This window comes from Danio rerio, chromosome 1, assembly GCF_049306965.1.
Source record: "Danio rerio strain Tuebingen ecotype United States chromosome 1, GRCz12tu, whole genome shotgun sequence".
NCBI lineage: Eukaryota > Metazoa > Chordata > Actinopteri > Cypriniformes > Danionidae > Danio > Danio rerio.
Window position 1 is genome coordinate 40,102,501 of NC_133176.1, and position 20,000 is coordinate 40,122,500.

Below are 20,000 nucleotides of genomic sequence, written 5' to 3' on the forward strand. Positions count from 1 at the left end.
AGTATTTCCTATGATAGTTTTTCTTCTGGAGAAAGACTTATTTGTTTTATTTAGGCTAGAATAAAAGCAGGTTTAAATATTTTGAAATCTATTTTAATAGCTCAATATTATTAGCCTTTTTAAGCAATATATATTTTTGATTGTCTGCATAAGAAACTACTGTTGTAAAATGACTTGCCTAATTACTCTATTTAAGCCTTTGAATGTTTCTTTAAGCTGAATACTAGTATCTTGAAAAATATGTAGTAAAATATATACTGTCATCATAGCAAACATAAAAGAAATCAGTTATTAGAAATTAGTTATTAAATCTGTTATGTTTAAACTGTGCATCTTCACTGTAAGAAAAACACTCAGCTGTGGCAACCCCAATTTAATAAAGGGATTAATCTAAAAAGAACATGAATTAATGAATGAGTTTCTAAATTAACCAAAATAGTTAAAACAAGCCACTTGCAAGTAAACTCTCCTGAAATTGGTCAGAGTTTCAATATTTATTTATCAGAGGCCCATGGATTTCACTCAGCTCACTTTCAACTTACGTTTGAGGTGCACAGTGCAGAAATGAACGAAACAATATGCCTAATACAAAATATTGTAAGAATTATATCATGGAAAGAATACTAGATGGTAATATCAGTCAATTTTTCTAACTGATAAACAGCTCTTGTTAATATTTCAGCATGTTTTTTCATTCCTATTCCACATGAACACACATATGACATCCCGACCTACTCATAATTTTCTCTTCATATAGCCATACATATAGCTATTACAGTTACATTCTGAAAATAACCCGTAATAGGCGAAATCCGTAAGTGGCCTGCGGGCCGACAGTTTGAGACCCCTTCTTTATACACTTTTCTCAGACAGGCATTAACATTTTCACCCGTTTATCTCTTGTTTAAACACTCTCAAAGTTCAAACCTTCATGGGAAAATAAGTCCAGTACTGCAGAATGAAACTAGGGATCAAGCTATTTGGTCTTCATTTATTTGCCCTACAACAGCCTACAGAAGTTCAGAAATTTTTTGTGCAATGGTTAGCATCTTCCTCTGCCTTTTGGGTGCTACCGCAGGTGCCTTTTATGGTGTAGAATGTTTTGTCGACATTGTGGGAAGAAAAGTTGCAAACATACAGTCCAGCACTTCAGAGTCAAGCTGCTAGCAATCAAAGATTTATGTCAATTTGGCAAACTGAACGCATTCTGTACTGTACAGGAGACATCGCATGAAGGAGATTGATTATCTACAGCCAGTCAGGACACAGAAAAAAGTGAGCTAATCAGGATGCAGAACGCATTGTCAATTGAATGAAAAAATCTGCAAAACTGTGAGACCGCAAAAAGTGAACAGCGTTATAGTGAGGGACCACTGTACATAACCATAATTCACTGTGAAATGGGCTGGTTTGTTAGTTTATTGGATCGTATTGCTTTCTCACTACAATCAAGTAGTGAGAGTTTGTTTCAATCAAGCCGAGATCACCTTATTCAGTCTCGAGCTGCCTGCTCTGCCGTGGATCAGAGTGTGATTGTGGTGTTCACATATGCCAAGCGAACCAAGCTAAGGGAGAAAACACGACAAGCTAAGGGAGCAAACAAACATCTAGGTGTGAAAGCACCCTAAGCAACTTTGAAAAAGCCAATAAAATAGACACATTTTATTCAAAGTGTATACAGGAATCAGAGAGGTAAATTTAATACATTTTAAGACCTTTTTAGAACTTTTTTTTTTAAAAAGTTCTAAAAAATATATTAAAAAAAAAAAAAGCTTATAACCACTTTAGGTTTCAACTGGCAATACTGGTGAGATTTTAACTTGCAGTAAACTGTATTTGATAAATATTAATGCAATAAACAAATCCAAAACTAAAACGTTAATTGTATACTGAATAAAAATCTTTTAAATCTAGCTAATTCAGCAGGTTGGCACCAATAGAGCTGTGGAAATAATGATGTTGCCTTGATTACTGCAGTAAACAAACCAGCGTGATGTCAAACCTAGTGGGATATTATTGATTTCATAAACTGCACAGCATACTGATATTCACAGATTTAATTCAGGTAAACCTTAGAATACAGCCATACATTGCTTAATCAATAAATAATATAAAATTAAATACCTTGCAAAATAGCTTTAAAGACTTTTTAATACTTTTTAAGGGCCTTGTATTTCTTCAAGTTAATTTACCAACTTTTAATTATTTTAAGAGCCTGCAAACACCCTGTTATTATCAGTAACATGTTATTGGCAGTAAACAAATCTAGAGGCCTAATTTCATCAGTGTTGCCATAACAGCATGCAACAGGAACCAATAAACTCTACTGTGCTGTCCTGTTAATGCGTCATTTGAGTGGACTTTACTTTTCAGCTGAACATGTGAGATACATGCAAAGATAGGTATACACATACATGAGCAGAATAATAAGAAATTTAGAATTTTGACCAAGGAGTGCGCACATGGCTGGAAGGGTAGTAAAACCTGTCCGGGTTTCAGAAAGGGGAAAAAAGCGTGTACTCAAATGCAGGGACAAAAACATGGGTCTATTATAAAACAAAACAAAAAGGCAACAAAAATTACCCCAAGAAGAAAAACACAGACAAAAGCAACTAAACAAACAAACTGGGCTGGCAAGGAAGGACAGGGCTGGGCAACACTGGACAAGGCGATAAACGACAACAAACTGGCACAAGACAGCAGACATGGAGAGACTATAAGCAGAAAGAATTACTAAGCAAACAGATGAACTGAATAAACTAATAGTGAGTTAACAAGTAGGGTTGGACTAGGCGAAAAACGGGAGAGCACAAGACACAAAGAAAAAACACAAGCCATGTGATCACGTAAAAACAGGACTAGAACACACAGCTAATGAGAGAACTCATTAACCATATGTTCAGATGAAACACAACCCTAAAGCATGCAACCACAATGTAAACACCGAACCACATGCTTTGGCACAACACCTAGACGAGACAGAAAGCAAGACACGAGTACACGATAAATAAAACACTTAGGGTGCTTTCACATATGTAGTTCGTTCATTTGGTCCGGACCAAGGGCAATAAATGATACATTGTAGCATTTTCTGCTGTCTTTGGGTCATTTTCACACCACACTGTTGGTTTTGGTCCGAACCAGATAAAAAGAACCAAAATGCAGTCATCTGACAAAATTCACATCTCTCATTGGCTAAAAGTTGTTGAACATAGTTCCTAGACTGCTTATCGATTAGTCAGAATTCACATGCGGGTAAATGCCAATGAAACTCCTGCAAGTAAACAAACCGGCAGACACCAAATGTCACTTTTTACTATGGAGATATAACTGTGCTGACTGATTGTATCCCTGCTCATAGTATACTATATGGTTTGCATACATCATTTTAGACAAACTATACATTTCCAGAATGAAGTGCGGCTGTGGCTGGAAAACAATGTTTCAATGCATCGCACGTCACTTCAGGAGGAGGCCTGAACTACCTTTCCACCTCTACAAGGAGGTCTCGGTACACTTTTTTGATTTACTTTTGATGCGCACTCGAGTACGATTGCTAAATTCACACATGCCCAAATGAACCGCAACAAGAGAGAAAACGAACTCTAGTGGATTCAACCAAACTAAATAAGGCAGGTGTGAAGCACCCTTTCTGTGTACTCAAACATGCAACGTGCATATTCTAATTATATCACCAACTGAAACTGAAACCAACTAGACTGAGACGCTGAGAATTGAACAGCATGCCACCGACAAAACAAACACAAACACAAGAGCAATCGCTACAAAGACACAAATGATTGATGTGATCGCTACAAAAACACAAACATGCAGCTCACTGGAGACCATGGGCTCACAACAACGACAAGAGACACTAAGATAGGATGAGTGTCCGGCCTGAGAAAACTTGAGCCGAATCCTGACAAAAAACAGCATGGTGAACAGTCGAATACGGAAAAGGCTATTTTTTGCTTATTTTTAGCTTAAAATTTGGTGCATTCAAACTATTTTTTTTTTCCAATTGCTCCAGAAGTAGAATGGATTACTTTGGCCAAAATGAGTGTGGGCTGAGTGTTTGAATGCTTACTAGAGGAGTTTCCTGTCTCTGTGGATTAAGGGGCATTAATAGTAAACAAACAAGAATTTCACATTCTTTCTAATAAAAATAAGCTAGATTCAGCTCATTAGTAAAGCCTGAAATGATCTGAAACATATGAGTTAGTTAGGCAAAACATCCAAAAACTGTACATTAATTTCGTCCCCAGTAGTGAGAGTTGAGAGAATACAATATTGTGCTGTTAGCTTAGCAAAATGCTAACAACAAATTCCACTGAAACCACTTCTCCATCCTTCGCAGAGTGTTATTTGTGTTAAAATACTATGTAAAGCATTGCAAATCAGTCTCTTATGAGCTTCCCCAACAGTTAAGATGCTGCTTTGGAAGGTTTTAGAACAGACCTCCCTCTGTCCATTCCCTCACTCTGTCTACAGTTTTATCCTCTTCCAATCTCTCTGCTCTCCCTCCCTCCCTCTTCCGCAGCTCTTTCTCTCAGTCTCCTCCCTCTTTCCTCTGGATGGTAACTAGGCTGAGGTCAGCTGAGGTAATGGAGCACACACACACTCTTACACAGCACTACCTCTGCTCTGCTGTGCTGTCGGAGAAGCGGCTGCACTTTTCAATGCCCTTGAGGAGCGACCTCATTCAGGGCTCTAAGGAACAATCACAACACCAGAATATATATTCATATAAACATACAATTGAATAACTACTTCAGCCACTGATAAATTACTAAATTAGTTAATAATGTTTCAAGGCAGTAGCCATTATCTCAAACCCTCAGGCATGACATGACGACCATCTTGAAAGGGTGTGTTTTGCTTTAATGATCGGCTGATTATGCAACATCACACTTATCATCAAACATTAAGCAAATAGACTACAATGTGTGACAAGAAACATGAAAGTAGGTCATTATAGAAAATTATTCTGACTAGCACATTAGAATCAAGAATTGAGTCCCATAATGAGTTAAAAGAGTAGTTCAGCCAAAAAGTAAAAACTATAAACCTATAAGACATTCATTTACAGCAGAAAAAGAAATGAATGTATATAAATGAATCTTCCCTATCATTTTATACGATTTAGAACCATTTTATTATAGTGTTTATTCACTGACAAACATTTTTCAATGAACATATGCTAAAATAATAATGATTCTTGTGGAAGTTTATCATGTTGGTGCATCAATGTGTTGGTTGACTCAGTGGAAGGACAAAAATATCTCAGGTTTCATTATAAACATCTTGTTTTGGGTTTCATGCATGAACAGCTTATGGGTTTGGAACAGCGTGAGGGTGAATTATGAGGACCAAGGGTAATTCTGGGATATTATTTATATACATATATTTTGAGACTAGTAGGGTAGGGTTGTTGTATACTAAACACCACTCACTTGTTTTCTGTACACATGCAAAATCTTACTGTTTGCACTTGTATGCTTAAGTGCAAACCTTAAAAAACTACAACATATAATTTTACACCTACACTAACTATGATGCATTTTATATAAATATAAAATAGATTGAAACAATAACAATGCAAGCAGCAATGCATTCAGCTGCAGGTTCATTTTATGTCATACTAATTTCACAATCACCAGCAATCTAATCCTTGCAGATCGCTGGTAAAAATGCAAATCGCTAAAGAATAAAAAAGACTACAGATGCAGTCATGCACCACGCACTCATATCTGTTCCGGTTGTCCGCAGATTGCTAACACACACAGCTGAAGCTGTTCAGAACTGATTACAAGGACTTTAAAAGCAGCACAGACACACACTAGCTGCTGAGTCTTGTTTAACTGTACTTTGACATTATGATGTGTTTCCCTTGCCTTGCTTTGCTGTGTTTTGACCCTCGCTTTGTTTGTTTGTTTGTGTACATTGTCTGCCGCCTGTTTATGACTAAGACTCTGGATTTGCCTGTATTATTGCCAATCATCATTGCTTGCCTGACCATTCTCCTAATATACCCAGCGTTTGGATCCGCACTCCTTTGTCCAGCGTCCCCTTCACATTACAACTAAAATAATAAAAATAATAACTACATATAAAATACTCCATATAAAATACTCCATCGTCAAAATTTACCCCTAAGAAATGGGACAGCACTACAACACCTGTACACGTCATCAAATGTCATCGCGATCATCATATGTAGAAAGTGATCGCTATGACATTTGATGACGTGTGCTGTAGTGATTCCAGTTGCGTTTTTTTTTTTTTTTGGTATTTATCTTCAGGAAATCACCAAAGGCTACGATATCATGTTATCATAACGATAGAATGTGGCAAAAAGATCTGCTGATCTGAAAGTATGTGAAAGATGTGAAAGTGTGCTGTAGGACTGCTATACAGGAGTTATTATTATAGATTATGGATAGCGAAATTTAGCATTTTTAAGCATGTTGGTAAACAGGAACGCCATTATGTATGTGTTAAAATATAAGCTTGTGTGATGTAAATATTTGTAATAATGACAAAAAATGCTAATTTGTGCATCTCATGACTTCCGTGTGCAACCATGCTGCCATTGTAGATGGTGTATTCTGGGAAATTTTCTTACCGCTTGGTTTCGAGTATGGTCCTGAAGAATTCGTTTTTAAGAGCTATTCAGCCCTTTCCCTTAGCCCTATGCCTTCAAGCTAAAAAGAATTGAGACACCCCTACCCCTTCACGTGAACACACAAAACAAAGGGTCAGAATAAGGGGAAGGACTAATGGGTAGAATTAGGATTGGGCCCATAGATATTCAAAGACTTGTTAAATTGAATGGTGAAAAGTTTCATATCACTTAGTTGCTCTAAGTTTTCTCTGATCTTCCTTTTTTTTTTTTTTGTTACAACGCCTTCTTGTTGCCATTGAAAAAGTCATAGAGGAGACTGATATCATGAGATACTTTGTGCAAGCACATTAGCTGGAACAAAATAAAAAAGAACATGTTTTAAATGTAACTAGAGCTTAAGCAAGGTCTTTTCACATTTTGGAACTTTTGGTAACTTTTCAGATAGGACTTGGTTTTGGATTAATTGCTTGGATGTGATGCAAATATGGCCATCAGACAAACCCAATAAAAAATGTATTGCAATTGTTCACACATTATATTATTCAAACTGCATTTGTGACTAAATAACTGCACATATGTAGATGTCATAACAGGCTAATAATACTTAGATACACACACCTTGTCCTCTAAAGTTGGCTCTGATCTTTACCAGTATGAATTGAAGAACATGCTAAAAAACACAAACTAAAAGACAGAGACGAGTTGAAGCCTGCCGCCAATTTCAAAGGATATTGAACTATTGACTTCCACGCTACACGTTTTTTTTTTTTAGAGAGGCTGGGCAGGAGTTAATCAAAAAGTTCCTTGTCTAGTGTATAAAAAAGTGCTACAACTAAGGGAATCTTTATGCTTTCAATTTTCATCTGAATATCCTTCAATTCTCTATGTAAGTGACAGCATGCCAAAGATGTTGACAATAGATATTTCAAGAAAAAAAGCTGACTGATACCACCAAATAAATGATTTGACAAGGTTTTGTTAAGTTTTCTTTTAGGGTACATTAACTACAACAATGTTCAGAGCCTGACAGGTGTTTCTTTGAATAGATTTTGAAGGTCTCTCGTGTTTTTTTTTTTTCTTCTGTTACACATGCTCTGTAGAGTCTCGGATGCGCCTGTTGGCTTAATCAGCAATTTGCACCTTTCTGAAGATGCTGTGATAGCGATGTGTTGAAGCTAATACAAATGGCCCACTTAAAGTCCAACTCCCTCAAAGCATTAACAACTTTCACATGCCTTATAAGATACGAGTTATCCCACAGGACACTGCTACCTAAATTTAGAGGGGCAAAATCTAAATGTCTGACATCTTTGTACTACACAGCCTTATACATGTGTAGTATATGGCTAAAATTAGTTTACTATGACTTATACATTATAAAAAATGTTCAGATGTCCTTGTTTTCAGTTAACATTTAAAGAGGTTTATAGTACAGAAGGGTGTCTAGTGAAATGCATATCTCCCAATCCTCCAGAATCAAAGCAATCTCTATGAAATATTATAAGTAAACCAATCATAAATTTCCTCTTTTTAAATTGGCCTTTTTGGCAAGAAATAACTCCGGTAATAAGAAATTAAGGCATTTTTGAACATGGTTGTAAAGTGAGGAAACAGATGAGTCTTACCTTCTACCGCTCTTTTGAAGAAAACTTTGCAACTTCCACATGTAACAACCCCGTAGTGGCATCCTGACGCCTCGTCTCCACACACCAGACACACTTTGGCTGTCGAAGACGTGTGCCTCAGCGACGCACTGAAACAAGAGCAAATAAATTCCAACCTGTAAATTGTGCTTGAGATATAAGGTGCAGGTGTTCTCATGGTCACAAGTAGTTCTGTTGTACTGTATGTGTTGCATTTGCAGTTCAGGAGTAACTTGAAAATTATAGAAACAGCCTAAAGCTATTGAGATTCAAAACAAAAATAAAAGTTCAAGATCTTGAAAAGTCAGAAACAAGGTATATGGAATTAAATCAGCAATCTTTTATTTAATAAAGTTATTTCAAATTTGAAACCACACACACACACACATATATATATATATATATATATATATATATATATATATATATATATTTGTGGCTTTGGGCTGTTAAGCAACAATCTAATTACTAATCTAATCAATCTAATTTCTAACAATCTAATAATCTATTGGTAAATCAACTTTAAAATATGTGCCACACTCTAGAAATTGAGCAATTGCATTTACTGTGTGCTATTAGTAAATAAATGTACATGCATATCTTGTACATAATGATTCGTTTTAATTTTTAAATGTATTGAATATTCACTCAAATATTTTATGCATGTCTGGTACTTATTTTCATTTGGAAGACAAAATTATTATTATTATAAACAATTATATATATTTTTATAATTGCATAATTAGGATTATTAGACTAATATTACCACCATGTCACTGACCTGAATTATATTCCAACAGAAAGCATAAAAATAATATAATGCCCATGAATAACACCGCAGGTCTGTGCTAACTTTGTCCTGCTCTGCAGGGCCATTTGAGCACAACCATTTTAGCGCTGCAGAAATCACGTAATTCCCACATTGTTACTGGGCACCCAAAGGGCATGGCATATGTCACTGACTCATAACGTATGCCTTGCCATTTCGCTCCAGATCAGAAGAATGGTCCATTCAAATTCCTCAACTACAGTACCTAGAATTCACCTATGTACAGTACACTATTAAAGTTATACCTACACTAGTGATTTCTGATGGTTTATGTGACACTAAAGACTTAAGTAATGATGCTTAAAGTTTAGCTCTAAATCAAAGTAACTAATCACATTATATTTAATGAGAATACAGCTTTTTTGAGGACCACTATTAATCATATTATTATGTATTTTTGATAATAGGCTAATTTTAGAACTTTGAGGTTTGATGAGTTGAAGTTTAGATTTTTTAAATCCATTCAGATGATCTCCGAGTTTTGCGGGAGCACTTAGCTTAGCATAGATCATGGAATTGGATTATACCATTACTATCTCACTCAAAAATGACCAAAGAGTTTTGATAACTTGATAAAATGATAATACGCAGCAACTTTAATCAATATAATTTGCTTGCATAGGTTACCTAACTGGGGACAATTGTAGCCATTGCATAATGTCATTGTGCCATTGTACGACTGCAAAGATCCTGGAATAAGAGTATAATTCCTAGCCATACATACCAGCCTAGAAAATATTAACTTTTCATTTTCCGTCAATCTTTTTAAGTGGGGTCGCACACCGGATGCGCTGCTTGTGGATGCGCTTGTGCTGCGACGTGCATGTTGAAAGTAACGCACGTTGTTTAAAATGAAAATATTTAGTTGCCGCTCTTTGGCACGGCAGAAATAAAATTTAGAAAGGTACAAAAACATAAAATATGAACAGTCTCCTGAGTCATAGCTTGGCACCGTGGACGGCTGCTGACTTGCGACACCTGTGTGCGTACCCTGATAGAAATCTATGTTTAGAATTATAAAATGCATGGCGCTACATGGTGCGCCACTGAGTGACACATCTGGTGCCACTGAGTGACACATCTGGTGTGTGACCCCCTTTAGAGTCAAGCTTTAAATGGTAAGATTATCAAAACTTATTGATCATTTTTGGAAAGAAATGTTAATGGTCTAATCTGATTCAATGGACTATGCTAAGCTAAGTGAAAAATTATGTGGCTGAATGGATTGAAAAATTGTAAAACTCAATCGTCTAGCTCTAGAAGAGTTGTTCAACTTTTACAAAATGTGTAGTGTTCCTTTAAATTACAAAAAAAGTTGATGCCAACAGCCTTGTGGCTAATGCCCCATTTCCACTGAGTGGTATGGTATAGTATGGTTCAGTGAGCAAACATTTAGCACTGTGGTGCTCATGGTGACCTGAGTTCGATTCCTGGCTTGTGGTTCTTAGCCAACACTTCCCATCTCACTGCTCGCAATATTTTTCTGTCTGTAACCTTCACTGTCCTATCCTAATATGGTAAAAAAATCCCTAAAAATAATGATATATTATAAAAATATTCCAGTTTATTTTTTTTACTGAGCAAATTTTATCTTAGAAAAGCATAGAAACAATCTGATTCCACACCTCTGACAAATGGAGTACTCTGCTCAGAGTTCACACAGAAATAAAAACCACACCACATCAATTGGCATCAGAGAAATCAGAGAATGTTAAAAACTGCTGGAAAAAAAGAGAGATTTTATATCCCATGCCCTCCAAACTGAAATTGAAACATTGAAAATGAAGCGCACACACTCCAAATAGTCTGGCTGACTTGGCAGAAATCTGATTAAAATGCCCAGTGAAACCTGACATATCCAGAGCGGCCAGAGCCTCTTAGAAAGATGCCCTGCGGACCGGCTGAAAGTCACCCCTTTGACAAAAACTACACATAGCGGAGCTCAATTAAAATGAACAGTACGACTGGAACAATACTTTAATAGCGCGATAGGCTTAGCACGTAGCTCCTGCGCCCGCTCTTTGATAATGAGCGTGCTCTTGTTTTAATCAGTAGTGCGCGGTAATTGTCTGGTTAGCATTCTGACAACATCCTCCAGTCTTAACAAGCCTCTGGGTCTCCAAAGCACGTTCCCTCTCAAGGCCTGGTGCGGGTAGTAACTTCACCGCATCTTTCTGACACAGTCGAGAGAGCTGATCTAATTCTCCCTCGTCCATCTAAACACACATTCAATTTGTTAGCCGGTTAGCAGGGGTCTCTTGCGAGGGAGTCGATTGGCAGGCCGCGGTGAGCTAATCGTCCCGGCGGCTCCGTATCGCTCTCTGTGCATGACGTGGAGAGGTCTGGCTGTATTAAACTGTTCAGCGAGACCCTCTCTTTCTCTCCTTCTACACCCAGTCTTCTTTGCGATGGAGTAAAAGATAAAAAAGACAAAGCAAAGGGCTGACAAGGTGACTTGAAGTAGGTCAGCATTCATTGTTATGAAACAGATCGCCCTTATGACCGGCATATACCGCGAGATTGCTGCTGTTTTGTGCATGAGAGAAAAACACCAATTAATGTCTGCATCTTTGGCTGGTGGATATTCAGATAATGAAGCATACGTTTAACCTGCTTTTTTTTTTCTCAGAAAATGTTAAAGAGAAAAAGAAATTTGTGTCAGGATTTACTATTATGAGTTTCTTTCTTCTGTTGAACTCAAGAGAAGATACTATGAAGAATTTTGGAAACTGGTTAATCATAAGAAACTCAAAGGTTTGAAGTCATCTCAGTAAACAGTGAATAAATGTAATACAATAAATAATAGTACGGCAGTGTGGTGGCGCAGTGCGTAGCGCTGTCACCTCACAGCAAGAAGTTTGCTGGTTCGAGTCCCAGTTGGGTCAGTTGGCATTTCTGTGTAAAGTTTGCATGTTCTCCCCATGTTTGTGTGGGTTTCCTCTGTGTGCTCTGGTTTCCCCCACAAGTCCAAAGACAAGCGCTATTGGTGAATTGGGTAAGCTAAATTGTCTGTAGTGTATGAGTGTAAATAAGAGTGTATGAATGTTTCCCAGTGATGGGTTGCAGCTGGAAGGGCATCTGCTATGTAAAACATGCAGTATGCTGGACAAGTCGGCGGTTCATTCCACTGTGGCAAACCCCTGATTAATAAATGGACTGAGCCGAAAGAAAATGAATGAATAATAATAATAATAATAATAATAATAATAATAATAATAATAATAATAATAATATAACATATTAATCCAGCTAATAACTACGATAATAATACTAATACTACTACAACTACCACTACTACTACTACTACTACTAATAACAACAACAACAACAACAACAACAACAACAACAACAATAATAATAATAATAATAATTCATTTTATTTATAGGTGCCTATTACTACACTTAATTTCACATTACAAGTAATCAGGAGTAAGCGGATTTTGGGATGGAATTTACAATTCTGTAAACTTTCACCACAGCGGATGTCTACAATGTAAAAAAATGTTGTAAAATGTGCAGTGTTACTGTAAAATTTACAAGTGCACTGTAAATTAACAATTACACTTGTGGTGTAAAGCTACAACACAGTTGTAATTGTTCATTGGTGTGCTTGTAAACATTACAGCATTACTGTAAAAAAATGGCTAGTAATACTGTAAAATTTTCAGCATTTTTTACAGTGCATTTAACGTTGCAAACATCCGCATATGTCATCTGTTTAAGTGTCACGAAGCAACACTTTTTGTATTTGTGGTCAATGACTTTACATGTACATGTACATTTACAAGTCAGGGCCCTATCACACACCCGGTGCATGTTTGGCACAATGTGTTGCTATATTCAGACCAATGCTTCCCTAATTTTCATGGTTTGCCCCACGTTGTTTAAACAGAAAAACAATTTTTGTCACTTTGTGGACTCATCGATATGCCGGTCTAGAAAGGAGGTATTCTAAGGCGCATTGTTGAAGAGTATTTTGAGGAACTAAAATAGACTGCGCAATTGACCATCTAAAGGCGGGTCTAAAGTCCAGTGCAGAGCGCGTTAGTTGTCCAAACACTTACAAATTGCTTAATACACACAGGATGCACAGCAATACACAATTACCTTTACAAATGAAAAATAAATAAATAATAAATAAAAAAACTAAAGGATTAAAATAATACAAAAAAATATTATTGTCTACATAAATATAAAAACCACTACCTCCATGCCTTGATCATCTTGTTTTTTTTTCAGTTTCTTTATGACAGCTTACTTTTGTATAATTGTACTATTATTATTATTATTATTATTATTATTATTATTATTATTATTATAAATAATAATATATGTATAATAAAAACAAGATTAGATTTGTCCACCTGTGGGGTTAATATAAATTAGGATATGTTTGGTTATAAATTTTTGACCACTCTTCGTTATTATTGTTCATTTATTAGTTTGCTGGAAATTAAAACTGAATTTAGAAATAGTTTAGAAATGAATCTTTGCGCTTAACAAACAAAATTAAATATGTAGGCTTATGGATGTCTTCAGTAGAGTGTACAACACTGTTTTCTTATCCACAAAAGTGAAGAAGTGAAGAGAAAGAGAGAGTTAAGAGGTCAAATAGAGGAGGCTCGTTCTTTATCCTCACGCTGCAGATGGTCTGTTAAACTGTTTTCTCGCTAGTGAAGCATTCAGTTTTTCCACTTATAAAAAGTTTGCCATGTTAATAGCAAATGCGCAATGGCGCAACACAACTGACTCTAAAGGGAATGGGAGATGAGACTCTGATTGGTTTAATGCAGGTTATGCTCAAAACACAGCCATAACTCATTACAAGAATAAGCACAACCCTGTTAGCCCATGCTTAGACCATGCGCCGCTGAGCAAACTGTATTTTTCCGTCCTTAAAATAGCAAACAGGGATTTGGACACACCCTTAATAAATGCTTTTGTGCCATGCACTTCAGGCGTTGCGCCTAGATTGTTAAAATAGAGCCCTTAGTCTTTTATTTATCAGGGGTCGATTCCAGCATATATTCCAGCATATGTTTTTAAAATGCCTGTCTAGCTGCAACCCAGTACTGGGAAACACCCACACACTCTCACATTCACACACACACACACACACACACTCATACACTACGACCAATTTAGTTCATCCAATTCATTTATACCGCACGTCTACCGGAGCACCCGGAAAAACCCACACAAACAAGGGGAATATGCAAACTCCACACAGGAAAGCCAACTGGTCTAGCCCGGACTTGAACCAAGTGACCTTCTTGTTACAGTGCTAACCACTTAGCCATTGTGCTGCCCATGTACAACAAATGCTGATAAACACACACACACACACACACACATATATATTTATATATATAAACTATCATGAAGAAAAGCTGACCATGCAGGAAAACCGTAATGATGTTTGAAGTTGAGTTTTTATGACGTTTGACATCAAAACATGCCGTTTTGTTATTGCTTGTGGCTTTTTGCTCAGTAGAAGATCATTACGTCTTACACAATACAGTATGTTGTGTAAGATGTTACATGTAAACACACTCTGCAATGTCTGAATCTCTGGAAAGAGACCGGCCATAATAAGAACAAGGTGGGGTTGAAGTGAGGACAGTTGTAACTACCTACAGGTGCTTGCATTTCACATCCATTTTTATGTACCATGAAGCTTGTTAGATATCCATTTCATCTTTGGATATAATAATAATAATAATAATAATAATAATAAAATATGTAATATGATTTAAAATCAGTTACTGGCCAGCACTGTATAATAATCAATTTTTAACATACGTATTTCTGAATGTGTGTTTTATTATTATTATTATTATTATTATTATTATTATTATTATTATTATTATTATTATATCTAAATATATGCATAATTATACTCTAAAACGTAAATACTCATACTTAGAGTATTACTTTTTAAAAATCAGATTACAGTTACCTTTTTGATGGATTATTACAGGGTTACAATGGCCATAAATTATATAAGGAATGACTGATGATTGAAGTATTAGAAAATCATGAACATCTGAGGTGGTGATTAAATGCAAAGCAGGTGGCTGTTACACTTCGGGTTTGTATTCCTTTCTAAATTTCCAATATCTAATATTTTATAATTATATAAAAATGCTGTCGATTCTGCTTATCCTACGGTCATCATGGCTATAGAATTTGTTCAAATATTGTATTTTTTTGTCAACAAAAAAAACTGCTTCTCTTTACAGGACTCTTGTACTTCTCATCCTAAATCCAGATCTTTTAACAATTTTTTATTTTTGTTTAACAGTAATACGCTGTGCAATAACTGAAATCATTCACCATAGTGATATATATTTTTGTACATTAATACATAATCAGATTCCATAAAGTATATAATTTGTACCATACATAATTTAGAAAGATATATAAGAATTTATACGGGGCATATTAGACTTTATGATCAGTCAAGTTGGAGGGCCAACACAACCAAAATATAAATCACGTCTTTCTGTCAAAATGTTGTCAAGTGTCCCAGGTGTGGCATTGGTTGTAAACCACTATGGCACATTATATAGAGTAAAAAAAAACTGAAATAAATCAAATATTTTTTCTTTTTTATACCATAACATGAATTGGTCACACTTTACAATAAGGTTCATTAGTTAATGTTAAGAAATGCATTTACTAACATGAACAAACACTGAACAATACATTTACTACAGTATTTATTCATATTAATAAACGTTAGTTAATGAAAATACAGTAGTTCATTGTTAGTTCATGTTAACTCATGGTGAATTAACTAATGTTAACAAGCATGCACTTGGATGTTAATAATGCATTAGTAAATGTTCAATTATGATTAATAAATGCTGTACATGTGTTGTTCATGATTAGTTCATGTTAGTAAAGGCCTTAACTAATGAACCTTATTGTAAAGTGTTACCCATGAATTCAGATCTGAGTAATATTTAATGATCAGCCACACTAAGAAAACAATTCATTGGAATTACTACATTTTTTAAAGTAAGTGGTTGCAAACAACTGATTTGGGTTGAATTTAAACAAATTAATTAAGTTAAATATTACTAAATGTAATTTGTTTGTTTAAATTTGACCAATATAATTTGTTTGCAACAATTTAGCAAAAAATATTTTGAAAAATGACATGATATTCATGACAGATTTAACATTTTGTTAAAAGATAGACAACATTTCTTTTCAAATTGTTTAACTACAGTCTTTGCACTTTAATGTTTCTAAAGTAATATGCGTTTGTTTCTTAAAAGTATATATTACCAACAGCAGAGGTTCTAAATCTCGGCCCTGCATAGTTTAGCTAAAACCTCAATCAGATACACCTAGGCTAGCTAATCAAGCACTTGCTAAGCTTTCTGGAAACATCCTTGCAGGTGTGTTGAGAAAATTAATCTGCAAAATACTGCGTTTGAGACCTACAGTGTACATACTGTATTTGTATGAAGATGACATGAAGTGGGTGAGTATGGCTGATGTTATTTAAATATAATGAAGCTGTGAGTTATAAAAAAGTAAATCAAATGGGTGCAATTATTATGAAATTAACCCTTTTGCTTTGTTTCGAGATTCCAAAAGAGCAACTAATGTAATTTATAATGTACTCAAAGTAATATACTTCTCAAAATAGTATCATGTAAATACTAGACTAGTTTGTACACACAAAATTATTAATTATTACTAATGCTTATTTTCATACACTATCCAGTTTAAGCTCGTTGTTTATGAGTCACCACAGTATTCTATATTAAATGTATTGTGCCATATATCATCTATTCTGAACATTAAAGTTAATGGAAAGCCCCAGGGGACATGACAAAAATACCATCATCCGTTCCATTCCATTTAAATGAGTGCAATTACGTCCGTTTAATTGAGATGATACGATAAAGAGATTAATCAAATAAGATTTCTATCTTCTAAATGTGTACATTTCACATTTAATCCCATACGTTATGAAATAATATATCTAATATGCAGCAGGAATGACCCAATTGCATTTCTTCAGCAGAATCCATAGGAGCAGGAGATCTGATGTGTCATACTTAAAAACCAAGTTTCATGGACATAAACAGGAAGCAATGTTTTATGGAACTGCACCCTAATACGTAAATACGTATTGTTCCCTGCACAATTATACAATCCCAATTCTTTCAAAGGAAGTAATTGTGAGTTAAAACGGTAGTGATCACTTACCGGTTGTGTACAGAAATAATAACACTAATATACGAGCTCAACTTGGAGTGAAATGCAGAGTTTCAGGCCTCCGCTATATTAGTTGGGATCCTGAATATTTATCGCCGGTTACATGCTGCCGCATCAGCTGAGATGTGCAGAAAGATACTGGCAGGGTGGAGAAAGAAGACTGACAGATGGATCAGGAATGCAAAAATAACAAACCATATAAGCGCTCCAATGCACTGCGCCGGAGCTGTCAGGTATCAATCTCGACAGAGCGCTAAAGCAGCAGTCTTTCCCCAGCTTCTGTGCTAAGAAACGGGCAGAAATAGAACATGCAGCGATAGTTACGCTGAATTTAAACCATGCGCGCTGTTCTCTATCAGTTAAGGTGACTGTAAAGTTAGCAGACTTTGCAGTGCACCGATCCTAACCCAAGCCAAAAGCCAGAGAAAATGAGTCCTGCTTGGCTTTAAGAGGATGGCCATTCATTGTGCTCTTACCGACAACCACCTCCTCTCCGAGTCTGGAGTATTTATGTAACACGACTTGGAATGCGGCAAAAAGCTAAAGGTAGATTAGGTAAAACAAACAGGGGAGAGGACAAATGGCTTATATAAGTGAAGAGAGGCAGTCTAAACATTATCGCTGCACCCACTCCACGCACCACGCAGAGCGGCCCGCAGCGGGAAATTATAGTCAGCTCCGCAGAGAATTATGGGTCCCCGGAGAGTTATTAAGACCTGGATCTACCAAAGGGTCAACTGCAACCTCAGTGCATGTGTGTGTGTGAGAGAGAGAAAGAGAGAGAGAGATGCATTTACATCCTCTTAATATAGCAGAACATGAATTCATGTTCGCTGGGGGTGTTACGAAGTAAGTGGGCCAATATGGCTGTGTCTAGCTAATGCTATATAAATATAAACAGAGAAAAAAGAATCTGTGGAGCAATTTTTTAAAGCTGTTTTCATTGAAGAAAAAAGTTTAGGCAGTTGAAAAATGTAAAAGACATTTATTCAGGCAAATTATATTTTTAAAGTATCTTTGTAATATTTGGTAAGCACACACAAACTTATGAATAAGGATTGTTTGTTTGATTCATATCTGTATCTGTGTTTTGTGCTTGTTTTACTACAGAAATTACAAGAATCAGACTTTAGATTAAAAGAAATATATTGCAACACTGTAAAACCCAAAAGTCAACTTTATCAAATGAAATGCTTCAAAATTTACTGAAAGTTAATACTCATTCTCTCATTCTATAATACTCTACTCATTTGAAAAGAGTTTTGAACTCAGTGTTGAAGTTAATAAGTTATTTAAATATCTCATATAACTTTAAATTAAATTTCATTTAATTAAGTTTACAGTACCCATATCATTTTTTAACTCAAATGGTTTGTAGCAATCGGTTTCCTCAAACGATTTGAGTTGCCTTAACTTATTGGGTTTTACAGTACTCAATTGGTTTGAGTTCTTTTCATTTATTAGGTTTTACTGTGCTCAAATTGCTTCATTTAATCAAATGGATTAAGTTCACAGTACTCATTAGGATTATTTTTTGAACTTAAATGGTTTGTTGCAATCGGTTTCCTTAAATGGTTTGAGTTACCTTAACTTTTGAGTTTTACAGTGTATTAATGAAATTCTTCTTTTTTTTTTAGAGATAAATATTTGACATTTTTTTTGCATTGTTATTTATTCAAGCGATTTCGCTTTATAAAGAAACACTATGCTCGTGCAGATATGTTTGCTCTTATTGTTTTAGTAGCCAAGTACACAATAGTTGGTCTTATTTTTAAAAAAGTGAGTAAACTCGTTTCTTTTCGAGCAATTAGTTGACTTAACTTACAAAAGTGAGTAAACCTGTTACCTTAAAAATATTAAAGGGTCACGAAACACCAAAATGGATTTTCTAAGATGTTGACAGAAATATAAATGTTCCACGTTGCTAAAAACACTATTAGGACACATATATTTAGCTAAAAAGTAAAATTTAGTTGTTTTTGTGTTATTTAGAGCAAATTCGTTCTTCTGGATGAAAAATAAATTTTGAAGCAACGTCACAGTGATGAGATCATTTTGTAAATTCCAGCGTGGAAATTGGATGTCTATACCGGCTGGTACAAAGTGACGTTATTGAGTTTTTAGCACATCTGTTCATTAATTCTGAAAAAGAATTCTGAGAAAGACTGAGAAAGACGAGAAAGTCTATCGCCTCTGCATGTGTGCTTGTGTTGCCGCTGTGAAAATCAGCATGCATGTAAAGTGCATGTAATAAAACTCTCATTTTCATGCAAACCACTCCTACCTAAACAAACCTGAACTCACCTACTTTCCTGACTTTTTTCTAACTAGAGGTGTGAAAACATCCTGCTGAGACCCTTTAAGTAAATTAAGTATGTGCATAAATATAACTCAACAGTTCCAAGTTAAAATGGGTTTACTAATAATGCTTTAAGTAACTAATCACTTTTTACAGTTTAGACTGCACATTACATCTTGCAAAATTAAGATGTGCAACCCAGTCTCATTATTGATACGTACCCCTCTATACATTCTTGGAGATCGCGAATTATGTCTCAGGAGGTACGTTTTCTTGCAGTGTTTGTTTTCACAAAGGCTTCAGAGGCCACCCCTATCCCTAAACCCAACCGATAGTTTTCAAAAGCACAGTTTGACCTGATCACCC

At 35.6% G+C, this 20,000-nt stretch overlaps 1 protein-coding gene across 1 annotated transcript in view; it reads right to left on the minus strand.

Moving 5' to 3' along the window:
* nr3c2 (nuclear receptor subfamily 3, group C, member 2) overlaps positions 1-20,000 on the minus strand; it is a 157,288-nt gene that overhangs the window by 54,289 nt on the left and 82,999 nt on the right. Inside the window, 1 exon segment of the mRNA NM_001100403.1 lies at positions 8,251-8,378. Coding sequence (NP_001093873.1) covers positions 8,251-8,378 — 128 coding nt within the window.